The sequence below is a fragment of the Macaca thibetana genome, chromosome 12 (assembly GCF_024542745.1).
Source record: "Macaca thibetana thibetana isolate TM-01 chromosome 12, ASM2454274v1, whole genome shotgun sequence".
Classification (NCBI taxonomy): domain Eukaryota; kingdom Metazoa; phylum Chordata; class Mammalia; order Primates; family Cercopithecidae; genus Macaca; species Macaca thibetana.
In genome coordinates, this window is record NC_065589.1 from 72,834,683 (window position 1) to 72,862,051 (window position 27,369).

General features: G+C 37.9%; 2 protein-coding genes and 1 pseudogene across 7 annotated transcripts in view; 2 read left to right on the forward strand and 1 right to left on the reverse strand.

Moving 5' to 3' along the window:
• Positions 1 to 5,417: 5,417 nt before the first annotated feature.
• UBR3 (ubiquitin protein ligase E3 component n-recognin 3) overlaps positions 5,418 to 27,369 on the reverse strand; it is a 264,525-nt gene continuing 242,573 nt past the window's right edge. For all 6 annotated transcript variants that reach the window (XM_050751441.1, XM_050751437.1, XM_050751440.1 and 3 more), the window contains 4 exons: positions 16,398 to 16,577; positions 9,861 to 10,070; positions 9,201 to 9,340; positions 5,418 to 7,826 (listed from right to left, as the gene is read on the reverse strand). In XM_050751441.1, the coding sequence (XP_050607398.1) occupies positions 7,709 to 7,826; positions 9,201 to 9,340; positions 9,861 to 10,070; positions 16,398 to 16,577 (648 nt within the window). In that variant the 3' untranslated portion in view covers positions 5,418 to 7,708. The remainder of the gene's footprint in view (positions 7,827 to 9,200; positions 9,341 to 9,860; positions 10,071 to 16,397; positions 16,578 to 27,369) is intronic.
• LOC126932545 (ribosome biogenesis protein NSA2 homolog) lies at positions 11,594 to 12,682 on the forward strand (annotated as a pseudogene).
• LOC126932543 (mitochondrial pyruvate carrier 2-like) lies at positions 22,945 to 23,757 on the forward strand. Its single transcript, XM_050751471.1, has one exon. It carries the CDS (start codon positions 23,206 to 23,208, stop codon positions 23,587 to 23,589), a length of 384 nt encoding a protein of 127 aa, XP_050607428.1. The 5' UTR covers positions 22,945 to 23,205; the 3' UTR covers positions 23,590 to 23,757.

A 27,369-nucleotide genomic window follows, 5' to 3' on the forward strand; every position in this document is an offset into this window, starting at 1 on the left:
ATTTCTTTCCAGGCACTGGAGGGTAATAGCAGTCTGTGACCAAGATTTGAGTTTATTTTAGAGCTGGAGTACAATTAATATCTCCACTTCAACAGTCTTGTTGAAGTTTCCTCCAGTCTACTTGTGGCTAAACGAAGCCAATCTTTTAGTAGATTTTCACTAGAAAGACTGACATAGGCATGCTTTAAACTATTTTTCTATGATCTGATACTTGAAGGACAGCATGACCTTACATAAAATCACTGGCTTATACGTTCTTTCCTTGAGGTTTTCTTGAAAATCCTGCTCAATTTTGCCTTGCACTTGCTTGTGAAAAGTCTAATACCCAGTCTAATTCTAAGTCTTGGGAACTTGTCTTTATAGTCAAATAGTTTTTCTAGGGTATGTCTTACTATTGATGATCAATTTTCCTGGTACTCTGTGGGCTCTTTCAATATGAACTCAAATCTTTTTATCTGAGGAAAGTTTTCTTAGGTTATTGGTCTTTTTTAAAAAAAAACTTCCCATTTTAAAATACATTTTAGATATACAGAAGAGTTGCATGAGGAATGCACAGAATGCCTGTACACCCTTGACTCTGCTTCCCCTAATGTAACAATTCACAGGAACACAGCACAATCATCAAAATCAGAAATTAGCATGAAATACTATTAACTAAACAACAGACTTTATTTGGATTTTGCGTTTTCTCACTATTATCTATTTTTGGTGTCAGGATTTTGTCCAAGGTTTCACATTGCATTTAGTTATATCTCCTCAGTCCCCTACAGTCTGTAACAATTCTTTGATTTTTCTTCCTCTTTCATTTTGACATTCAAAGAGTACTGGTAAGTTATTTTGTAGAATGTCCTTCAGTTGACTTTGTCCTATGTTTTTACATGATTAGAATGAAGTTATGCAACATTTGCAGTTACACTGCAGTAATGATACTATGTAACTTCTCAGTGAATCATATTTAGGGGTTTATTAAGTCTTTACTGGTAATAATTGATTTGTTTTATGCGACCACCGGAGCAGGCGCCAGAGATGAGGCAAGTAGGCAAGGTAAAAAAACTTTACTAGCTAGCCAATGTGAAGGAGGAAAGGGCGAGGTTCACTGGTCTCCGGCGGTGGAGGCCGAGGAAGTCGCTCTGGCATTCTCGGGCGAGGTTCCTAGGTCCGCATATGAGGAGGGGCCGAGGAAGTTTGCCCTGATGTCTTCCAGGAGCGGCCTTTTATGGGTGGGGCTCAAGGTGGGCAGGACAGGGGTGGGGGATAAAGGCATCTTCATAGGCGTGGCTGGGTAAGTTTCGGTTTCTTTGTTTTGACGTCACAATGCGCAGGCGCAGACAATCGGTGTTTTTCCCGGGCGGGGGAGTTTTTCCCAGGCGCGGGAAAGTAGCTGATGAAGAACCTGGAACTGTGCCATCTTGTTTACCTTCTTTACCTTCTTCCATCTTGTCCTTTCTCCCCCACCCAAACAATAATGAATTTTAATCACTTATCTATCAGGTTTCTCTTCTGTAAAGCTACAGTCCTTCTCTTTGTAATTCATACGTACCTTGAGGGACGTACCATGAAACAATGCAAACCTGGTTCTTCAACTTTTGCCCACTCATTTGGCATTTTTCCTTCAGTAAGATGGGCCCCTAATGATCTCTCCTCCCCGCAGTATTTAGACTCTTGTGTAACCTCCTACATGGTCTCGGGGTTGGTATGTTTGGCAGAAGTAATATATGCCACTTCTAAGATTAGGTGATAAAAGACACCAGGGCTTTCCTTGTAGGCATGCTTTTTTATGTGTTCTGTGTCTCCCTCTCTTGGATCACTTCTTCCATGGACAGTCAGCTGCTATGTTGTTAGCAGCCCTATGGATAGTACTTAAGGGTCTTACCACAGGCCCTTTTCTCTCTGGATGAGAGCCATTCCCATGGCTTCAGTTACAATTTGTTGGTGATGACTCCTCTGAGCATCTACCCTTCAAACCCATCAGTTATCACATCCCCATCAATTATCACATCCCCATTTGGATGACTCACAAAAGTCTCACTTTCAACTGGTCAAAATCTGTACACATCACTTTCAACTTTATACCTGGATAAAGTTGATTCTAGCTCATGAAATAACATGACCAACCATTAGGCCAGAGCATAAGTCGTTTCTGTCACTGCCCTAGTATACACCATACACCATCCTCATCTCTCCTCTGGCTACTGAGTTACCCTCCTGAAGGGTTGTTCCAAATGTTCTTGTTACCCTCCTCTCATTCTCTTGACCTACAGCCTGCTTTTGTAAGTAAGTCTTATTGGAACACAGCCATGCCCATTCACACACACACACACACATCCATATGCATATATATGTGTATATATATGTAGGTGTGTGTGTGTGTCTTGGATGCATCTGTATTATAATGGCAGAGATTAATAGTTGTGACAGAAACCATCTGGCCCTTTATACAAAAGGTTTGCTTACCTATGCTCTAAACTGAGGCAACAACCAAAATAGAAAAGGTTTGCTGACCTCTGCTCTAGGCAATAAACAAAATAAAGGCCACAAAGCCCAACATCTGTAACATTACTCAAGCAGCCAGGATCTGATTCCCGCCTATTGTTCCTGCACCAGCAATTACTAATGCTCTTCTGCTTTCTATGCTTCAACCATACTGTACTTCCTTCAGTTTCCTGAGTGCAACCCTGCTTATTCTTATTTCAGGGTCTATGTGCTGCACTCTTCAAAATGCCCTCCCCCATTCCCTCCTTCACTTAGCTCACCTCTACTTTTTTTTCAGGCAGGTCTCGGCTTAAACATCATTTATTCCACATAACCTTCTGTGAACTTCCCAAACTAAATGAGTCTATTGATTCCCATAGCCTAACTTGCTGATAACATCCTGTTGAGCTGTAATGACATAATCAGTGTTGTTTTCCACCAGACTGTAAGCGGACACTGACCCTTTCTGTCTTGTTCAACGTGGGATCCCTAGAACTTACTTTAGTATCTGGCACACCTTAGGCACTCAATATTCTTGGCCGTCCCTTACGTTACTGCATTCTGTCAACTCTCTTCAGATACTGTCCACATCTTTCTGTCCCCACCACAACTCCCCTACTTGAGCCAACTATCCTGTTGTATCTGGAGTCTTTCAACAGACGCCTGGCAGGTTTCCCCACTGGTGGATTTTTCTCCAGGGTGCAGCCAGGTTGACTTTTCTAATGCAAATCTGATGTCACTCTACTATCTAAAGCCCTAAAATGGCTTCCTATTGCTCTCTTAAAAAGTCTAAAATCCTCAGCATGGCTTACAAAACTCTTTGTAATTTAGATTTTACCTACCTCTCAAAAGCACCTATGCTTACAGTCAAACTGATTCCCTTTCACATCCACAAGTGCTCTCTCCACTCTTTGCAAACAATATTCTCTATGCCTGCCTGAATCACTATTCTCCACACCTGTTTCACCCAGAAAACGCCTATATAATATTTAGGGATCATCATCTCTCCCCACTGGAAGCCTCCTCATACACTCAAGTCTGGTTTAGAGGGTCCATCTATAGCACCTTCTACTCTACTTCTCTTCTCCAAACACACATACCGTTTGTAACATTAATCATATAGAAAGCGAGGTGAGGGAAGGGACTATCTGACTTCTTTTCCACTGTATTTCCAGTATTTATCACAGTGCTTGGTACACAGGAGGAGCTCAATAAGTATTTACTAAATAAATGAATTTAAATGCTTCAACATTGAAGCTATTTTGCATCATTTTAAAAGAAAACTTTGAAAGATTTCATTGTCTTATTAAATCTTATTGTGACTTCCAATCCTGCGCCCCTCACTTTATCCTACAAATCCAACACGAACCCCACACTCATTTGAACCAGCACCCCTAATTCTCTTATCAACTTATATTGCACCCTTTACATACTGTATCTGTCCAATCCCCAGTTAATTTAGCAGTCTAATTTCTATCCTTCAGGTCCTAAGCTGCTCAACTCTGGGGCTCCATAAAGTTACAGAATCTTTCTAACTGGCTCCATTAAACTTAGGTTTTCTAACCCCACTCGGTTGTGAATATAACTTCAGTGGTGCTTCCCCTTATTTCTGGACTGTTCTCTCTACAGCATATGTCTAAGCTTTTGCCACTTATCTCAAGGCCCCAGATATGCTAGGCTTGTTCACTCTTGGTACATGATCCTGCTCCTTTGTCACCAAGAGAAGAGGGGATAAGACACAAATCCTCTTTTTTGCTCTAGACTTTCTACCTTTTCTCTGTATCTTTCCCCTGAACCTGAAGCTTTTATCTGTGCTTTTGACCCCACTCCTTCTGGTCTGTTCTTGGACTCTACCTCACTGATTTTGGTACTGTCACATCTTACATTAATTTAACTTGCACAAAGGCAGCTCTACACAAGGTTCCACTGTGTTTTCACTGTGTTGCATCAGCTGAAGTCACATTCATTCCACTGCTTGTAGATTACTGTACACTAAGATGGCAGGTCATAGCTCTTCCATACCTGATATGCCTAATTAATAGAGAGGCTGAAGTGTCATAAATAGAGAAGTGATCGTGTTGCTGTTTTGCCCACTCCAACTCATCCCTGTTGAACTAAGCAGTGCTTAATATCATCTAGCCAGATCATAAGGCAGAGGAAAGAACTATGTGCTGTGAATGGGACTGAGACACAGTCATAAGTCATCTGCTCTCCCATAATCATCGATTATCAGGCATCCTCACCAATGAATTCATCTTCTCTTGGCGATTTGATTCTAGTGGTTAAAACCATGCTTTGTGCCCCCCCAACCCCCAATATGATCTCAAATATAAGCCATCAACAGCCATTTGAGAGTCAGCAATTAGAATCCTGGAGATAATACAGAGTCTTAGACCATATCTCCTCCCATACTGCTGTTTCCTCTAAGCCTTCAGTGCTTTTAGTCAGCATCTTTTCTAAGTCACAGAAATCAGTAAATATCGGAATACATAAAACAGAAAGGTCTGAAGAGAAACGGACTGCTAGCTGATAGATGGCTGGTGAGCTTCAGGATGGAGAGGTAGGGGTGAGGACTGTCAATTCAAACAAGAATGCAAACCACTCAAAATAAACATTCTCCTAAAGCAATAAACATTTCTGAAGTCTGGCTGGGAACTTTCAGAAAAGAACACAGACCACAGCAGCTGTGTTCCTCAGATCTACATACTCATTTCCTTCTCCCCCTACCAAACACACACACTTAGCAAAGGCACTGATTATGAGACAAGGACTGAAGAAGCAAGAACTAGCTCTGCAAATAAAAAAAAGGCAAAGCAAACCCTTTACACACTTACTGCACCCTAAAGCAACTACTAATTATGTTATGCTTTGATCTTTTCAGCCATGTTCACTCACATATATTACTGTCAATATCTTTGGGGGAAAAAAAATGTAAGCAGTAAACATTTTAAGGACCTTTCACAAACCAAATGACAGCAGGTTTTTATTAACATATCTTACAATGTTGATTATTCCTAGTTTTGTAATTTCTGCTTAATTATAAAGATCAATTTAGCTTCTACAGTAATGTACTGTATTTAAATGATCATTCATACAAGATATCACACCAGTACATTTTTTTGAATAATATACACACATCACTCTAACTTGGACCTGTTATTTTTAAAAGTGGGTTTATAAATGGGACTTATAAAAGTTATGGGGAAAAATTAAAGTTCTAGTTTAGCAGCATGCATGTATGTATTCAAGTACAATTTTCAACCAAGTGCTTTTTTAAAATTTACTGGTGACTAATTCACCAATATCAAAATAAACACTATCAAACACCCAAATTTTAAAGTTAAGGCTAATATTTTCACTTCACATCCATATGCACAACCATAAAACATTCCATTTTAAATAAGTAGTAATCAAAGTCTGAATACATTATACCATGTATATATAGCATCAGAGTTTCAAACTGTAGAATTATTCAAGTTCATGAATCCTGTAACAGTATTTACTAGAGATGTAAATTAGCATTTTGCTCTTCAACCACACTTACAAATGGTCTGGTATTCATAATGATCAATGCAAAAAGTATGACAGGCTGAACTTATGATACAGTATTTAAAAAAGTAGCAATGTGTTGGAAAGGACAGCTATTTAGTCAAACAGAATCATTTGAGTCTTACAGAAAGTTATCTTAATATTTTGGAAATGTATATAAAAATAGCAAGCTATTTCCATGTATTTTATTGTAGAACTATAGGTAATTTTTTGACTTTGTGAATACATTTGAATATGTACTGCTCTGCTTTCCATATTTTAATGCAAGGCCATCATTTAATATCCATTTTTATACTCTTGTAATGTCATGTCATTACAAACATTTTTTAGAACATGGATCTGACATTATTTTTATACTTTATCATTAGATTTGTTTAGTTTATTTTTACATGTAAAAATGTAATTTTATATAACAAGCCATGGAAGTCCAAAGTACCAGGGATAGCTTGATTTGATAGCACTATATGTTAAATAATCAATTACCGAATCATTTAGGGAAAAAAATCTTTGTAGCAATATATCACATGCTTTTCAGTAATTTTCCTTCTCACAGAGTGGGTTTTAGCTCAATCATTCCCATTTTTACTGATTTTTAAACCCTGCAAACATAAATTGTTTTTCACAGCAGTTTCTAAGAAGAATGCAGAAGCAAGGCTCATTCATGAGGGTCATCACCACTGCGCCTTTTTTTTTTTTCCCTTTTAGGAAACCAAGCAGAAATAGCAGTGATTACACTGCACAAATACAATATAGCTGAACCTCTTGAGCTGAAAGAAAGTTCCAAAACTTATGGTTCATTTCTGGGGAAGTCTGAGCATTTCTAATACAATCATATAAACAAAACCTTGTTTAGTAATAAAAGGTGGGCATGCACAGAATCAACATCTGCCCAATGTATGTACCTCTTGATTTTATAGTAAGATTTGTTATTACCTCTAGTAATTCATCCAACTTGAAATGGCAAATTTTGATTTTTAAGGACCCCCCCAACCACACATATGCCCCCCAAAATGTACTGTATTATATTAACAGCAGCTATCTACTTATTTTACAGCTATTTCAATTATTTACCTGGGGAGAAGATTTATGAAATTCCTGAGAATGAATTCAGTTTTCAGCAAAGCCTTAAACTTTTAACAGATTCCTCACAATAAGAAAAAATTTTAAAGTTCTACTATTAGACCAACTTTTACTATACAATATTTCACATAAATCATGTTTTACATTTTTTTCTAATTACATACAGAAAAATTCTCAAATCAACACAAGAATGGCAGAGGAAAAAAGATGCATTATGCTTAGCAGATGCAAATTAAAACACAGAAAGAAGCAGTAAAATGTCAAATAAATCACACCCACTCTAAGTATCAATGAATAGCTGATATGCATTGTTGGGAGAATCATTTCTGAATGAGTTTGTGAACAAGTTGTGCTTCTTATTAATTGTGCACTTAAAAAATGACCACTAAAGAATAATTTAACTTGTTATTAATGTTTTCCAGATATTAAAACAAATTATTATACCATTAACGTGATTACCAAGCACCTAATTTTGGAAAGGCTTCATAATATGTTTTCTTTTTCTCCCTCAGCAAAAGTGTTAATCCCCCAAATTAAGTTAAAGCTTATCGTTGAAAAATAAATTCGTAGCGAAAATGATGATATGATGCAATGCTGAGGTGGAGAGTCACAGCCCATTGTAATGTGGACCCCATCTTTTATTGATGTGATCAAAAGTATGGGAAATCCACTGTTGCTCAAGAACTTTGTATCTTTCCTTACAAATGTAGAGAGGCTTGCCTCGCCTAGAATAAAAAGAAAAAAAAAAGTATTAATATCATACAAGGAAGATTTCACTTGCATTTCTTTCTTCTTTTTTTTTTTTGAGACAGTCTCTCACAGTGGAGCAATCTCAGCTCACTGCAACCTCCACCTCCTGGATTCAAGCAATTCTGTCTCAGCCTCTCGAGTAGCTGGGATTACAGGTGCTCACCACCATGTCTGTCTCTTTTTTTATTTTTTTTATCTTTTATTTATTTATTTATTTATTTTTTGAGACAGAGTCTCACTCTGTCACCCAGGCTGGAGTGCAGTGGCGCAATCTCAGCTCACTGCAAGCTCTGCCTCCCGAGTTCACGCCATTCTCCTGCCTCAGCCTCCCGAGGAGCTGGGACTACAGGTGCCTGCCACCATGCCCGGCTAATTTTTTGTATTTTTAGTAGACACGGGGTTTCACCATATTGGCCAGCCTGGTCTCGAACTCCTGACCTCAAGTGATCCACCCACCTCGGTCTCCCAAAGTGCTGGGATTACAGGCGTGAGCCACCGCACCTACCGCATTTCTTTTTTTACTAGATTCTTCTTTTTTGAGACAGTCTTTCTCTGTTGCCCAGGTTGGTGTGCAGTGGCACGATCACAGCTCACTGCAACCTCCACCTGCCGGGCTCAAGCGATCCTTCCACCTCCTTCCGAATTGCTGGGACCACAGGCATATACCACCACACCTGGCTTATTTATTTATTTATTTTTTGTAGAGATGAGGTCTCACTATGTTGCCCAGGCTGGTCTCAAACTCCTGGGTTCAAGCAATCCTCCTGCTTCAGCCTCCTAAAGTGCTGAGATTACAGGTGTGAGCCACTGGGCCTGGCCAACAGATTCTTCGTGGCAAAAACCTCACATGGTAATTTGGTTTATTTCATGTTTCCTCAATGTATTGATAGGGACAATATCTCAAAAACTAGAAATAGCTCTAAATTAATGACTGTAGGAATTTCTTTCTTTTTTTTTTTTTGAGACAGTTTCGCTCTTTTTGCCCATGTTGGAGTGCAATGGCGCCATCTTGGCTTACCGCAACCTCCGCCTCCCGGGTTCAAGCGATTCTCCCGCCTCAGCCTCCCGAGTAGCTGGGACTACAGGCATGTGCCACCACCCCGGCTAATTTTGTATTTTTAGTAGAGACAGGGTTTCTCCATGTTGGTCAGGCTGGTCTTGAACTCCCGACCTAACGTGATCCACCTGCCTCGGCCTCCCAAAGTGCTGGGATTACAGGCGTGAGCTACCGCGCCTGGCAAGAATTTCTTAATATTAAAAAAATTGTAATTACAAAGCCAGGAATAGCATATTGGTTTTCACTGACCAAATTTCAATAAAACACCAGGATATATCCATGAACATCTCACCTAAGATCCCGGTCTTCCTCTCCATGAGCATCCAAATACACGGAACCCCAGAGGCAGAAGCGGTGACCTCGAATGATGATAATTACCGATGCATTGATCAAAAGGAAAATACCTGTTCCTGCACCACAGTTCTGAGAATGCTAAAAAATTAAAAATATATTAATGAACTTCATAATCAAATAGGCTTTATAATAAAATCAAGAATATCTTAATGCCTTCTAAATAATACAGTGACTTAAAAATAGTAAGATTTCATTGAAGTTAAACTTATAACTCCAATGAAACTTTATTATTAATACATTAAGAGGAATTTGGGTAAGGAATATCTAGTAAAGCAATTAAGAGCCAATCTAATTCAGAGTCTAGTATCTCCAACAGCACAGATGACTTTTGTTTCACAGCACATTCCCAAGTATATACCATTAAAGGATAGTAGGTGAAAGGAGAACTAGAATTGTACTTAAGGAAGGATTTACTCACTTAAAACCTCAGAGACTTTGTTTTTTTACTGTTCTACTGGATTAAAAAACACACAATCCCTGTATGTATTATATACTTAATTCAAAGAGTAGTTAAATATGAAGAGCTGGCTTGACCATATTTTCCTTGTGCTATGAGATCTATGTTTTCATAAATTTTGTATTATCTATTATTGCTTACCAATACACATTCACAGTAACTTTGTTGCTTGCAGCAAAGTCCTTTCAGGCATACAAAAGTACCACACACAAGGCAAACAGCAGGATCTTTAGGAACCTTGGTGCAGACACTACAGGTTTTTCTGTGGTAGTACTGAAAAATGGTGTTATAATTCTCAGGCAACTGTAGTAGGTGTGGTAATTTCCATTTTGACTCTTGGATAAGCAAGGCCTAAAACATCCAAAAATATTCATTAGTTTTATGTATTTAAGTCACTAACACAATATATTTTTTGAAAGTAATTTTTACAGAAAGAAAAATCTGCCTCCAAGAATGTGGCTTATTTTCTTCATTAACACTCCTCTCATTTCCATTTTATACATGACTAAAATAGTAGTTCAACAGTTACCATTATCTATTTTAATGTATTATCGTTTCCAATTACAATATGATTTAATTTTTTAGATTAAGCAACCTAAAACATTTAAACTTGTTATTACTTTAAAAGAAAAATACCATCTCTAAGCATGCAGGGAAAATACATCTAATTGTATTTGACTTTAAACATGCATAGTGCAAAGGTTTTTAAAAGTTACATATTTTTTAAAACCAAGTTTTGACCATTCTCAAACAATTCTTTAGCTTTTTCTTTAGGGGAAATCATGGTTATAACTCATTTTTTCTACTTTAATACTTTATAATGTAGAATCTCCTTCCTAGAATATGTACAATTCATTACACCTCAAGCTCTTAAGATCTTTTATATCCGTTAAGTGCTGGGTTAGAATTCTTTTCATACATTTCTTGCTTTAAGAATAAAAAAAATTTCAAGTTAGTTAAATTTCCCTGAAGGGTATGCTTTATTAACTATTTGCAGCTGTATAAAAATACCGGCAACAGCATTAAATTTTTCTAGATGCTACTCCATTCACACTTAAAACAGATAAAATGTAGTGTGAGTCTATCACCTTAAGAAACTAAGTAATAGTCAATTTAAATGGAGATCATATCATGTTACCTACATGCAGCCATAATCTACCTAAATCAGTGGAGTTACTAAGCTAGCTTGGTCCTCATCAACAAGTTAATGGATAAAGTGTCCATGGAAGCAATTATAAGAACAGTATACAATATATCATTTGCCAGTACTCAGTGCCCAACCCTGGACCCCAAGGATGGCACATTCTGAAATGAGTTGATTACAGTGGAACCCTTCCATTAAAGGGAGGGGATAACAATTTGTCCTCACTGAACTTGACACTTATTATAGGTTAGGCTGCATGTTATCCAGTAGCCCATAGCACATTACCTCCAATAATTTCCCTCATGAAGAGAGATGTAAGGCAACAGGTGGATGTCCATGGAATTCACTGATCTTAACATATACTCAATCATCTGAAAAAAGCAGTGGTATTTTAAATCATGAACTACAAAACCGTTTTTTTCAGTGCCATAAAAATTATGAAATTCATGAAATTTACAAATTTTTAGATGGCACCAGCTGGAAGAAAACACCTACAGAATGTGTATGCTCTAAACAGCAACCAGTATATATGGGTGAACTTTCTCGCAACTGGAATACATATGTCTGGGAAACAAGAGGTGGAAAGTATTTAACAGTTGTAGCAACTCTCATGATTACACCTAAAATTTGGTCTTGCCTTTCCTGTTGCAGCCTGTGTGGAGTTTGCTCATGGGTCTCTGAGACCCAAAAATTGAGAGCATTTTCACACCCCAGGGGCTGTGCCTGTGCCATGCCACAGAACAAATATATTGAATTACACTGTGAATGCTAATGGATATCATTTGGATTACTATGAGAAAAGGAAAGAAGGAAAGTTGAGAGGCTTATGAACATTCAAAGAAGGCAAAGAAAATGATTGGTCTGAAGGCTAAGCTTTATCTTAAACAGCACCATGCTGAGAAAATACAAATGAAAAAGACTATCAAGATGCATGAAAAAAGAAGCACCAAACAAAAAAAAGACTCCACAGGGAGCAGTACCTGCCTATCTGCTGGACAGAGAGGGACAACCTCGAGCTAATGTACTTTCCAGTATGATTAAGCAGAAATGAAAAGAGAAAGTGGGAAAATGGAAAGTCCTTCTGTCTAAAAGTACCTGCCTAGGGAGAAACAGAGTGTTAAAAGTTACTTCAACAGGGCCAGGTGCAGTGGCTCATGCCTGTAATGCCAGAACTATGGGAGGCCAAGGTAGGCAGATCATTTGAGGTCAGGAGTTCAAGACCAGCCTGGGCAACATGGTGAAACCCTGTCTTTACTAAAAATACAAAAATTAGCTGGGCATAGTGGCAGGCGCCTGTAATCCCAGCTATTCAGGAGGCCAAGGCAGGAAAATCACCTGAACCCGGGAGGTAAAGGTTGCAGTAAGCCAAGATCGCTCTACTGCACTCAAGCCTGGGCAACAGAGCGAGACTGTGTCTCAAAAAAAAAAAAAAAAAAAAAAGTTATTCCAACAGGAAAGAGAAAGAAGAAGGCATGGAAGAGGATGGTTACTAAAGTCTACTTTGTTGGAGATGGCTTTACAAGAAAACTATGTATCTATGGAACATTCATCAGGCCAATGGGCTTGCGTTTCAAGAAAGCCCATGTAACATCCTGAACTGAGAGCCACCTTTTGCCTAACAATACTTGGTGTAAAGAAGGGTCCTTCATTCCCAATGTATATAACTTTGGGTGTTATTACCAAAGGTACTGTTACTGAGGTAAACGTGAGTGAGTTGGGCCCTGTGACAGAAGGAGGCAAGGTTATTTGGGGAAAATATGCTCTGGTTACCAACAATCCTGAAAATTATGGAGGTATAAATGCAGTCATACTGGTTTGACAGTTTCATAGATATTTGTTGAAGACTACATACCAATTGAAAAACTTGCCATTACTGTGATGTTTCTGAATACTACCAAACAGCCTTACATGTCTGCAATCAAGAGATTTATTAAATTGTAAACATTAAAATGGAAAAAAAAAATTTGGTTGCAAATTTCTGCTTCACTGCTATTCTGGATTCTTCTGTGGATTTACAAGCTAAGGGAGCTATGTACTATCTATCCTCTAGTACAGTTTATAACACTGGTTATACTGAATTAGAAACTAAACGTCATCTGACCATTCTATGTTCCTCAGACCACTAGGAACATTTGTGGTATACGCCATCCACATCACAAGGATAGCTTATCGCATTGCCTGGAGGGATTGACCATGACTATCAAGAAGAATAAAAATGTTGCCATACAATTGGTAGAGCAATATTTTGGAATTTAAAAATGCCCTCTGCCACCCCACCATAGACCAAGCTTGAAAGGCAGAAATTTAACACAGAATGATTACAGCCTTATAGAAACAAGACAGGACCAATCACCAGAAGCTCAGCCCTCTCAGAATAAAGTTTGGTATCACATCCTTGCTCAAACAAATCCAATCAGGTGAGGTGTGCTGGATCACGGATGGTAAAATAATAAAGTCATATATATATTTGTATATTAGCTGCAGCTTTATGACTACTTGCAAATCTTGCTTACTGTGTCATATATCTTTGCAACATTTTCATTCTCTTACTATTGAATTCAGTGAGAGTAGGTACTAATTAAAATGTTCCAGACCATCTGGGTGTGAGTACAACAAATGATAGGAACAATGGACATCTCTCAGAGCTACTGGATGCAGAGAGGCCTGATGATTTAAGGACTGTATGTGACAACAGGTTGCTTATTTGGAAAAGTCACAGATGCATTTGCAGTCATAAGTAAAATGGTTACATCATTTTGAACAGCAGAAGTGAAATTCTGTGAATGAGAAGAAGGGTGTGTATGTGCCAGGCAGGTAAGATGTGAAAGTAGTGGGCCACCAGTTTGTTTTTTAAATCCTCCTAGCATCCTTTGCTGCCTTCTTATATTAATAACATTATAAGTTGTTTTGGAAAATAACCCCTGCTCTTGCTCCATACAGCTCTGATGGGGCTGCCCCCAACACAAGATCCTGCCCCACCACTAGGGTATATATATTACAAGAGTTAGGCCAACCAGATTCTCTCTCCCAGGAATCTGAACCTTGAGCATGCAAACGGATGGAAGGAAAATGGTTGAAGCTTAGTTATCTGGTGGCAGCACTTCAGAGAAAACAGACCAGAGATCTTTGTGGTTTCTCTTCTTCCCAAGTGATGACAGTTAAGCTCTTCAATTCTGCACATTACCAAGTATGCTTCCAATGAATCTTGTTTTTTTTTTTTTTTTTTCTGTCATAGTTTGCTTTGGTTTTCCTTATTTTAAATCAGAACTGGATTTTGTTGTTTCTGAACAAAGAATCTTAACTGAGTAGAATTCACAGACAGTTTTTCAAGGGTAGTGCTGTTGGACTACACAGCTCCTGTCACCATTTACCCTGCTAGGTCTCTCTATACAGATTAACCTTCCTGAGAAAGAGAATCTGGTTGACATAGGGGTCAGGATCAGGGTTAGGAACACAAGAGTGGAGCAGGGACACAAGTGGGGATGCAGGTCAAATGGTGGTGCACTACTTACATAACTGGCAAAAATTCTGTGTTAGCATAAATTAATAAACTAATCAAATGTCTACTACACTGCCTCTAAAATAATTATCACCTAATTATATAAAAAAGATTAAACATTTTAAAATGATAAATTATTGTTTTCCATCAGCATACATACCAATAATCATTCATCTAAAATGTAGGCTTGATTTTAACCTATGGCTCATATGAAGACAAACTCTGGGTGTGCTCATTACTTTTTTCCCTGCCTTGGTTCTACAATTATACCCATCTCTTACTCCATGTCATTCTGCATAGGTTTTCAGACATCAAAGTATGATGTCAAATTATTGCTATATGCTCTGTGAATAAAGAAATTATTAGGAAGATATTTGTATATGTAATATGCAAGGTTCAGTTAACTTCTTGAATTTCCCTCTCCTTTTTTTTTTAAAAAAAAAAAAAGGGTACAAAATGAGATAGCATCTTTTTAAGGATTTCAGCAAAAAATGGAAAAGAACAAAAGCAGAGACATTTATAACTTATGCTTATCTTGCTTTTATTTTTCACTTCAATGTTTTAAAAATTAAATCGTCTGACATATCCATCTGAAATATTAATTTTTTATTGTCCTTTTGATGTTCAAAATTAAAATTCTCATTTTCCCTGAAACCTGGCTCCCCTTTCACAAGTTCTATTTCTGCCAATGACACCACCCCACAACTTAATTGTTCCACAAATATTTATTAGGTGACTAGTCTATATGAGACACTTTCTAGAAACTGGGGATAAATAAGAAACAATTTCTGCTTCATGGAGCCCGCATTCAGATACATTAAAGAAACAAATGTAATAAACATGCCAACTGTTAGAGACAGTCAAAAAAGTACAGCCTTATAGAACAACAGAAAAAAAGGGATTAGGATGTAAGGAAGATGGACTATCAGACAAATCTTCACGGAGGAAGTCACATTTATCTTAGCAAAAGTAAATGTTACTTAGCAAACAGTGATTATTAATTCAACAGAAGGGTAGGAAGGTTGCTTTAGTAATAGCAATAAGTAATGTTCCAGAAGTTTAAAAATGTATAGCATATTTATGAAACATGCTTTTGTGATTTGAGCAAGGTAATGGCACAGGAGGGGTATACAATGAGATGGAAAGGCAAGCAAGATGGTGAAGATCCTTGAATGCCATGTAAGGAGTCTGTACCTTCTTCCACAGGCAATGGGGCATCATCAGTGGTGTTTAAGCAACATCATGTTCCTACTGTAGCTATATATACTAGACACTACTTTCCTAATGATTGGAGTTCAAGATCTTAAAGTCATGTACATCTGGTCACCAAGTCCTATATTTTTCTCAAATGTCTCTTACATTAGTTACTTTCTAAGTTTTACAATCAGAAAAATAGTCTAGATTTTCTTCACCTCCTAAATATTTTCTGGCTTCCCTTTATCCTTAATTTATCCACCAAAAAGACACCAGAATTACTTCCCAAAATACTTTCATCACGTTATTCAATTTTTTAAAAACTGTAGTTCTAGAATTCTGACCCTCCAACCATGGCATACACAGCCACTCACTGCTGTTCCCACTCTATTCATCTTCAATACAAACCCTTTCACTAGCTGAGCCAGTAGCACTAGGCCCAACAAATTTTAAAGTTAAAGACATGACCTTTTAGATCTGCTAGTCCAATTTGTTTTAAAAATATAAGTCAGTTCTTCAAACAAAAACACAATTCCTTGTCTATCTTATAATTCCTTTGTATCTACCAAGTCTAATGCTATGATTACTTAAGGTGTTCAATAAAAATCTGCTGACCCCAAACAAACTAAAAGTGTTGACTAATGCCTCATCTTAGTTAGCTAAAATACTTCTGCCATTATACTCATAAATGCAATTTACATAAGTAAACCATTTTTTCAATTTAATCAAGTTTTATAATTGCTGTCAAACACAGATGACCTAAAATTTAACAGTCTTCATTATTCTCTTACCTATTAGCATATCACCACCGTGGCAAGTTAGTACAACTCTTTTAACATACCTTTCCTTGTTCTGCATGTCTTTCAGTAAACGATTTTATCTCAAAACACCACTGAGTTATAATATCAAATGCTGGAACCGGCCAATCCAGACAGGAGGCACTGATGAATGGATGTTCTGTTTGGTAAAATGTTGGCAGAAGTCCCAGGCAGCTGGCAAGAACTGAAAATTCTTCTTCTTCCTTTTAGACATGAAATAGAAAATTCTCAAAATATTTCATCAAGAACATTTCCTATTACATAGATTTTAAGGGTCATCCTCATCAATTACTTTAAGACAATAAAACTTTCTTAACTGAGTCAACTGAAAAAACATGAAGGGAGTAGGAGAAACAAGAGAGAAAAAGGTTCCTAGCTGTTATATCTAAATATCCTCAAAATACATCTCTTTGAAATATAACTCCTAAATGTCATCTGCTGCTTCCATATATTTATTTTTTAAATAGAGTCGTTACATATCTAATAGTTCTATGGAACCTAGCTACTCTGTGAAAGCAAATGTTAATTTGGAGCAAAGAGAAAGGTATTTCTGGTTTAAAACGTGTAGGTTGTCAGTGTGGATAAGGAACAACAGTAAAAACACGAAATTCACAAGAGATGGTGCTAATTAACGTGCCTAGACTTTGAATAAGTGTGAAACAAAATCAGTTTTAAAAAGGGGGGTGGGGTTGTTAGTAGCCAGGTAATCCGAAGCTCTATTTGCTAATGAAAGTACCAGATATATCAGTGACCAAGAACTCATATCCTAAAAGTTGATTTTTAAAGAAGCTTATTAGTCTTATAAACACAGAAATATATTCCCCAATCCCTCTTTATTTAACTGAAAGACCACATAGGAAGCTAATGTGTCTACTCTCCCTTGTGCACGGAATCAATTCCTATTATCCTCCCAATTCCAGCTCACTAGGGAAGCCTTCCCTGACACCATTTAATGAAACCTCAGACCACCCAGCTCCATTCAGATATAATTAGTTCTTCCATACCTTGTCAGCACTTCTATTCTTGCATTTATGTTTCCTATTAATTACTTTAAAAACAAATTTGCCTTCTCCATAAGATTGTGAGTTCTCTGGAAGTAGGAACTCTGTCCTCCTAACGCTTGGCACATAGCAGACATTCAACAAAGGTCTGCCAAACTAATTATGCACATTAAGTACAAAATTCTGAAATATACTACAAAGAAGAAATGCAGATGAAAAAGAAAAATATGCAGACTGAAAAAGATGTTAATTTTCAAATCTCTAGAAATAAAGTTACAAATCTTCCATTTATATAGTTAAAGAAGGCATTTAAAAAAACTTTACTGAGCTATAAATCCACATACCATAACATTCAACCATTTTGTGTATAGTTTAATGAATTTTGGTAAATGTATAGTCATGCAACCACCACCACAATAGTTTCAGAATAATTCCATCACGCCTTAAAATTTGCTTACGTTCCTATGCAGTCAATCCTGGCCCCTACTCTTTGGACCCAAGCAGTCACTGATATTTCTACTATTATAGTTTTGGCTTTTTAAAAAACTTCATGTAAATAAAATCATACAGGATGTAATCTTTTGTACCTGGCTTCTTTCACTTATTTTGAGACTCATTCATGTTATATACCACATTTTGTTCATGCATTCACCTGTTGATGGTTGTTTCCAGGTTTTGACTATGAATCAGGCTATTTTGAACATTCATTTAGAAGTCTAAATGTAGACATATGTTTTCATTTCTTCTGGCTGATACTTAGCAGAACTGCTGGGTTGTACAGTAAGCATATGCTTAATATTTTTAAAAACTGCTAACCTTTTTCCAAATTGACTATACCATCTTGCATTCCAGTGAATAAGACTTCTAGGACTTCAAATCCTCGCCAATACTTGGTATTATCACTTGTGATATTAATTGGTACTTCTCTAATGAACAAAGATGTTGAGTATCTTTTCATCTACTTCTTGGCCATTCATATATATTCTCTTAAGAAGTATCTATTCAAGTATTTTGCCCACTTTTGTGCTGGGTTTTTGTTTTCTTACACTTGAGTTAAAAGAATTTTTGACACATTCTGGATACAAGTCTTTTTTCACACAGCTAGAAAAAAATTTTAGGTGTAAGTCACATACCATAAATGTTACTCTTTTAATATACACAATTCAGTGGTTTTCAGTATATTCATGAAATTGTGCAACCCTTGCCAGTATCTAATTCCAAAAATATTTTCATCACCCCTATTATAAATTGAATTATTAATTTCATTTTCAGATCGCTCGCTGCTAGTGTATAAAAATACAATGAAATTTTTGTACATCTATCTTATATCCTACAACCTTGCTGAACTTGTTTATTAGCTCTAACAGGTTTCTTTGGAGATTCCTTATGGTGTTCTAGAGGTAAGGTCATTTTATTTGCAAACAGAAACTGTTTCACCTCTTCCTTTCCAATCTGGATGTCTTTTTTTCTTTTTCTTGCCTACCTGCCTTGCTAGAAAATTTAGTACAATACTAAAAGTGGTGAGAGCAGGTGCATCCTTGTCTTGTTCCAATCTTGTTCCTGTCTTTCACTATTAAGTATGATGTTAGCTAAGAGTTTTTGATATGCTCTTTATCAGGCTGAGAAAATGCCCTTCTATTCCTAGCTTTGTGAGTGTTTTTACCATGAAAGGACATTAGGTTTTGCTAAATGGTTTTCTTTGACAAATGAAATGATCATATGGTTTTTCTCCCATTTATCCAATTAATATGTGAACTAAATTAATTGACTTTTGTTGTCAAACCAACTGTGCATTCCAGGATAAACCCATTTGGTCATGCTCATGTTCAATGCAGCATTACTTACAATAGCAAAGATGTTAATGAACCTAAGTGTCCATTGATGGATGAGTGAATAAAGAAATAGCCCTCTGTATTCATGAGTTCCACAACCAGCCATACATCAAAAATATTTAAAAAAATAAAATACAAATAATACAATATAATTATTTGTAAAGCATTTATATTAGGTATTATAAGTAATCTAGGGTAGAGATGATTTAAAATATATGGGAGGGTGTGCATATGTTATAAGCAAATACTACACTATTTTATGTAAGGGACTTGAACATCTAAGGCTTTTAGTATCTGCGGGGAGGTTCCTGGAACAAATCCCCTACAGATAGCGAGGGATGACTGTATACACATGAAATATTACTCAACCTAAGAAAAGAAGGAAATGCTGTCATTTATCACAACATTAATGAATCTGAAGGACATTATGTTAAAAGAAATAAGCCAGTCACAGAGAGACAAATACTGCATGATCTCATACTGGAATCTTAAAAAGTAGAAGCAGAGTAGAATGGTGGTTACCAGGGTCTGGGAGAAATGGGGAGATGTTGGTCAAAGGATACAAACTCTGTTATAAGATGAATAAGTTCTGGAGAGGTAATGTATAGCATGGTGACTATATTTAATAATACTGTATTGTATACTTGAAATTTGCTAACAGAGTAGATCTTAAATGTTCTCATCAGAAAACTATGTGAGATGATGGATATGTTAATTAGCCTGATTGTGGTCATCATATACAATGTATACATATATCAAAACATTACACATTGTATATGATAAATATATATAATTTTTATTTGTCCTTAATATTTATAACTCAAATATTTCTTGTACCTCAATAAAGCTAAAAGAAAAATACCCATTTGGTTATAGTGTATTATCCTTTCTATTGCTAATATTTTGTGAAGGCTTTTGCTTCTATGTTCATGGGAGACATGGGTTTGTAGTTTTTTTCATAACGCCTGGTTCAACTATCAGGATAAAACTGGCCTCATAAATTGAGTTCAGAAGTGTTCCTTCTTCCTTTATTTTCTGAGATAGGTTCAAGAGTATTGGTACAATTTCTTCCTTAAATGTCTCATAGAGTTTACCACAATGTTATCTTTGTTGGTATAAAGTTCTTGATGTTTCTTTTCTGGATGAGTAACAATTATGTAAGTTTGATAACTAAATTAAATTTTCTTGGTATACATATATTCAGATTTTCTATTTCTTCTTGAGTCAGTTTTAGTAATTTATATCTTTCAAGAAATTTATCCATTTTATCTAAGTTGTCAAATTTATTGCCAAATGTTATCCATATATTCTCTTATGGCTCAATATGGATGTCTTCTTCTCTTTCATTCCTGATATTGGTAATTTGTACCACCTCCTTTTTTTTTCTTATCAATCAGCTCTCTTCCAGTTCAGCTGAGCTCCTGTCATCTAGGTTTATCCATTTTACAGACTTTTGCAAAGAACCAGATTTTGGACTCATTCATTTTCTCTACTGTTTTGCCATTACAACTTCATTGATTTCTGTTCTGATTTTTATTATTTCCTTTCTTGTATTTGCTTTAGGTCTAATTTGCTCTATTTCTAGCTTCATATGGTAGAAACTTAGATAATGATTTAGATATTTCTTTTTAATTTTTATGTATTTATGTACGTATATATGTATTTATTTATTGAGACAGAGTCTCGCTGTTGCCCAGGCTGGAGTGCAGTGGTGCAATCTCTGTTCACTGCAACCTCCGCCTCCCAAGTTCACGTGATTATCCTGCCTTAGCCTCCTGAGTAGCTGGGACTACAGGTGCGCACCACCATGCCCAGCTAATGTTTGTATTTTTAGTAGAAACAGGGTTTTACCATATTGGCCAGGCTGGTCTCAAACTCCTCGGCCTCCCAAAATGCTGGGATTACAGGCGTGAGCCACTGTACCTGGCCCTTCTTTTTTTAAAAAAAAGTATTTGAAGTGACAAATATCCCTCTAAGAACTGCTTTAGCTGGATCCCACAATTTCAGTATATTGTGTTTACATTTTTACTCAGTTAAAAATATTTTCTAGGCTGGGTGAGGTGGCTCATGCCTGTAATCCCAGCACTTTGGGAGGTCAAGGTGGGTGGGTCACTTGAGGTCAGGAGTTCAAGACCAGCCTGCCCAACGTGGTGAAACCCCATCTCTACTAAAAATAAAAAAATTAGCCAGGCATGGTGTTGGGCACCTGTAATCCCAGCTATTCAGGACTCTGAGGGAGGAGAATTGCTTGAACCCAGGCAGCAGAGGTTGCAGTCAGCTGAGATCACACCACTGCACTTGAGCCTGGGCAACAGAGGGAAACGCTGTCTCAAAAAAAAGGAAAAAAGATCTTTTCTAATTTCCTTGTGATTTCTGCTTTGATCCATAAATTACTTAGAATTATGATGCTTATCACAGATTTGATGATTTTCTGTTATTAATTTCTAATTTAATTCTGTGTGGTCAAAAAATGCTCTATAACTTCTTTGAAAATTGATACTTTACGACTTGACATATGGTTTAGTCTAATGAACGATATTCCATGTGTAGTTGTATATAATATATATTCTACTGTTTGTTGGAGAAGTTATAGATGTAGTTATGTCATAAGAGTGTTGTTCAGGTCTCTTTTATCCTAGTTGATTTGCTCTCTACTTGTTATTGATTACTAAGAAGGCACATTGAAGTCTCCAGCTATAACTATAGATTTGTCTATTTCTTCCTTCAATTCTGTCATTTATTTATGTAATTTGGAGCACTGTTATTTTGTGCATGTATGTTTACAATTTTTGTATCTTCTCGCTCTATTGAGAGAGGGAATTTGTTACATGTAATGCACAAAATAACTTGGGAAGATGGGAACTGCCAATGGTAGAAAAATAGCAACATTTTTCCAGCTTATGATAGGAAACCCAACAATGAATAAAAATTAACAAAGATCTACATAAATACATTTTTTCCCCTAGACCTCATAGGATATATTTCAGTATTACTTGGCCTCTCCTATGAAGCAGACCTTAAGTCCAAATGTTGGTCACTAAGATGAAAAAAACCTACTGCAAGAAACATTTATAAAATAAAATTTTCTCAGTTTTTGACTTGGACAAAGGTGACATTATTCTAAACAAAGAAAAACTCATGAGGTGATGGCTTTTTAAAAAATCGAATATTTTCAAAAGACGTATTATATAACAAGCGTGTCATAGTAAAGAAAATACAAATGGGCTTTTTCTCGCAAGATGACGATCACCCTGGGGACTGAGGCTGGTGTGTGCCGCGCGGCTGCTCTCACCCTGGAAGAAGGCATTCGGGCCACTCTAACCAGATTCTTAAGTCGCTAGGGATAAAAGAGGGGTAGAGAGAGAAGCGACTCAATTCTGTAGTCTCTCGCTCACGAGCCTCCAGACAAAAGAAGAGAATGGTGCAGCATCATCTTTAGGCACTGAAGGCCCGAAAAGCCCATTTTAACTACAGGTCTGCTTAATCAAAGTTAAGGAGCAGAAGAACCAGCCCAGCTTTAGTTTCCCTTCTCTAACATGGCCTCGAGTGAGGGGTGGGGGAGGGGAGAGAAAGAGGAGGTTTCCGCTTGACCCCGCCCACGCCTCGGGGCGAGCCAATCCTGGCGGGCAGCTCAGCCTGCGTAAGCTCGCTGCCAGTAGGGCGCTGGGTGGACTCGGTGAGGTGATTGTTTTGACACCTGTTGCCAAGGCTCCTCCTCCCTCTCTCCTTCACCTGGCGGGCTGCGGACCAGGAGCGGGCCAGGGGCGGGCCGTTGGCAGCCTCCGCCCCCTCAACCTTCGCGGGGCGCTGGGCGCGGGCCGCGGACCTCAGCTTTTTGGTTCACAGCGGGGCAGGGAGAGCCACGGGAAGGGCTTTCCAGGCGAGAGGCGGACGCAAGGCGTCGTGGCAAGGAAAAGGGACTAGCTCCACTTCGTTGTCAGCTGGGGAGGAGAATCGAGCCACGCTCCCACCTGGCTGCTCACGATCCCTCGGCGGCGATGTCGGCCTCCGGTGCCCGAGGCCTGCGGGCCACCTACCACCAGCTCCTCGATAAAGTGGAGCTGATGCTGCCCGAGAAATTGAGGCCGTTGTATAACCATCCAGCAGGTCCCAGAACAATTTTTTTCTGGGCTCCAATTATGAAATGGGGGTTGGTGTGTGCTGGATTGGCTGATATGGCCAGACCTGCAGAAAAACTTAGCACAGCTCAATCTGCTGTTCTGATGGCTACAGGGTTTATTTGGTCAAGATACTCACTTGTAATTATTCCAAAAAATTGGAATCTGTTTGCTGTTAATTTCTTTGTGGGGACAGCAGGAGCCTCTCAGCTTTTTCGTATTTGGAGATATAACCAAGAACTAAAAGCTAAAGCACACAAATAAAAAGAGTTCCTGATCACCTGAACAGTCTGGATGTGGACATAACCATTGGGACGTAGTTTATTATTTGGTTATTGATAAAGCAAAGCTAACTGTGCGTTTGGAAGGCACAATAAAACTAACTGTAACTGGTAGCTAGTGCTTGATTCAATAGAAAAATGAAGTTTTAATAACAGTAAAAAAAAAAAAATACAAATGGCTCAACTATGGAAAATGCTCAACATCAGGAGAAATTAAAACTACACTGAGTTGCTACACTGAGTGATCTTCTGTACCCAGACAAAAGAGCTCAAAGATCAAATAGTTTTATAACACAAAGTAACTTATAATAGGGTAACTTACACATTACTGGTATTCACATAAATTGGTAAAACTCAATGAAGGGCAGTTTTACAATAACCATTAAAACTATAAATGTATGCAACTGTTGACACAGCAAATCACTCCTAAGAATTTATCCTAAAAATATAATTGAAAAAATGCAAAATAACATATATGTACTATTATTCACTGTGGTATCATTTATCAATGGCAAAGGATTAGAAATAATCCCAATGTTTATTAACAGTGGACTGATTAAATACACTCAATATATCATATAATGAAATGTTCTGAAGCTGTGAAACAGAATGAGGAAGATCTTCATGTACTGAATATGAAATGGTCTCCAAGATACATTAATAGCAGAAAAATGCAAGGTGTAGAACAGTGTGCAAAAAGGGAGCTAAAAGAAAAAAATATATACCTTCACACCCATGAATTTGTATAGGCATAAAATGTCTATGGAATAATAAAAAGGAAACGGATAGTGATTGATAGCAACTACTGAGTGGCTAGGGAAAGGGGTAAAAGGGAAATTTTTTCATAGTCTTTTTGCACTGTTTGAATGTTGAAAAATGTGAAAGCATTACTTATTCCCCCCAAAATACATTTTTTTATTTTCTGTAAATTTAATTGTTGCAATAATGTATCTATGCTGTTTAAAAATCAAAAGTAAAAAAATATATCATTAGCAAAAAAGTCTCTTCACCATCTTCTCCAAATCTTACATTCACTACCCCAACTTCTACGACTAGATGTAATTTATGTATCTTTCCAGAATATCTTACACATATATAAGCAATATAAATACCACTATTTCTCCCCTATCTGAATTTATGCCTTACCTTTAGTTATTCATCTCTGAGCTCTTTCTATGTAACAATATAGAAAACTTTCTATTCTTTACTACAGAGTATTCCATTGTATGAATAAACCATAATTTAGCCAATTTCTCATTGATTAATGCTTAAGATGTTTTAATTTTTTGCTATCCCATTATGTATATCCAACTACCAATAAATAGATCACCATATTATTATAAGAAATGTCTCTAGTGGAGTTTTGATAGATTGAGATCAAAGCGAGTACAGTAAGCAATATTATAGTAGTTTTTACAGATTTAATACTAGAAAATTACCTATATTTCTCAAAAAATGCTTTTGTGTGGCAAAAAACAGCGTAGCCTGGGTCCAGATGTTAGTAGTGTAGGGTCAGGGTTCAAACTAAATGTTTTCAAATTCTGCCTGCTTTTACTTACAAGGTGTGAATCTTAAGTTACCTCATCTCTGTGCGCCTGCTTCCTTGTCTGGAAAATGATAACAGCTACCTCTCAGTTATAATGAAGTTTATTATTATTATTATTATTATTTTATTATTTTTAGAGACGGAGTCTCGCTCTGTCTCCCAGGCTGGAGTGCAGTGGTGCGATCTCGGCTCACTGCAAGCTCCGCCTCCCGGGTTCCCGCCATTCTCCTGCCTTAGCCTACCGAGTAGCTGGGATTACAGACGCCCAGCTAATTTTTGTATTTTTAGTAGAGGTGGGGTTTCACCATGTTAGCCAGGATGGTCTCGATCTCCTGAACTCATGATCTGCCTGCCTCGGCCTGCCAAAGTGCTGGGATTACAGGCATGAGCCACCGCGCCTGGCCTATAATGAAGTTTAAAAGGATAAAAATGCAAAGCACTTAAACAGTACTTAGCATGTAGTCAATGTGTACTACATGCTAGCTATCATTTTTCATGGGAAAATTATTTTGACAGAAGAAGAAAAAAATAAAGGAGATATATTAATGTTCTTCAAGTTTTATGGAGGTGGGGGGGGGGCTAGATAATAAGGCCCTGTGAGAATCTTATAACTATTTTCTTCCAATAAAAATGCACATACACAAACTACTTTACAAACAATGCTATGGAACTTAGAAGTTACATGAAGCTGCTCTATTTAGAATTCCAGAGTTAGAGAATAAAAGAGACAGATTCATTTAAGAAGAGAGAAAAGATAAGGGAACTATGTAGGTTACTATCATTAGTCCTAACATGGTAGTAGAAATAGTGCTAGACTAAGATATTTCACTAAATTAGGAAGTCTAATAGATTACTGTGGAGCACAAGCTTGCTGTGTTAGAACATCTACTTACCATTCTTGATTATTTGCTATGCTTAACAAAATGTTTGATTAAAAAATGTATTGCTGGGGGCGCCCAAGATGGCTGAATAGGAACAGCTCCAGCCTCCAGCTCCCAGCGTGAGCAACACAGACAATGGGTGATTTCTGCATTTTCACCTGAGGTACCAGGTTCATCTCACTGGGGCATGTCAGACAGTCAGTGCTGGTCAGCAGGTGCAGCCCAACCAGCAAGAGCTGAAGCAGGACAAGGCATCGCCTCACCTGGGAAGCACAAGGGAGAAGGGAATTCCTTTTCCTAGCCAAGGGAAACTGAGACACACAACACCTGGAAAATCGGGTAACTCCCACCCTAATACTGTGCTTTACCAAGGGTCTTAGCAAACTGCACACCACATTATATCCCACACTTGGCCTGGAGGGTCCCACGCCCACAGAGCCTCCCTCATTGCTAGCACAGCAGTCTGAGATCTAACTGCAAGGCTGCAGCAAGGCTGGGGGAGGGGCGCCCACCATTGCTGAGGCTTAAGTAGATAAACAAAGCTGCTGGGAAGCTCAAATTGGGTGGAGCCCACCACAGCTCAAGGAGGCCTGCCTGCCTCTGTAGACTCCACCTCTGGGGACAGGGCATAGCTAAACAAAAAGCAGCAGAAACCTCTGCAGATGTAAAGTCCCTGTCTGACAGCTCTGAAGAGAGTAGTGGTTCTCCCAGCACGGAGGTTGAGCAGTGGTTCTCCCAGCATGGAGGGTGATATCTGAGAATGGACAGACTGCCTGCTCAAGTGGGTCCCTGACCCCTGAGTAGCCTAACTGTGGGACATCCCCCACTAGGTGCAGACCAACACCTCACCTCACACAGCTGGGTACATCTCTGAGACAAAGCTTCCAGAGTAAGAATCAGACAGACAGCAACACTCGGTGTTCAGCAATATTCTATCTTCTGCAGCCTCCGCTGCTGATACCCAGGCAAAGAGGGTCTGGAGTGGACCTCAAGCAAATTCCAACAGACCTACAGCTGAGGGTCTGACTGTTAGAAGGAAAACTAACAAACAGAAAGGACACCCACACCATCATCAAAGACCAAAGGCAGATAAAACCACAAAGATGGGGAAAAAGCAGTGCAGAAAAGCTGGAAGTTCAAAAAATCAGAGCACATCTCCCCCTTCAAAGGAACGTAGCTCATCACCAGCAACGGAACAAAGCTGAACGGAGAATGACTTTGACAAGTTGGGAGAAGAAGGCTTCAGTCGATCAAACTTCTCAGAGCTAAAGGAGGAACTACATAACCAGCGCAAAGAAACTAAAAACCTTGAAAAAAGAATGGATAAATGGATAAC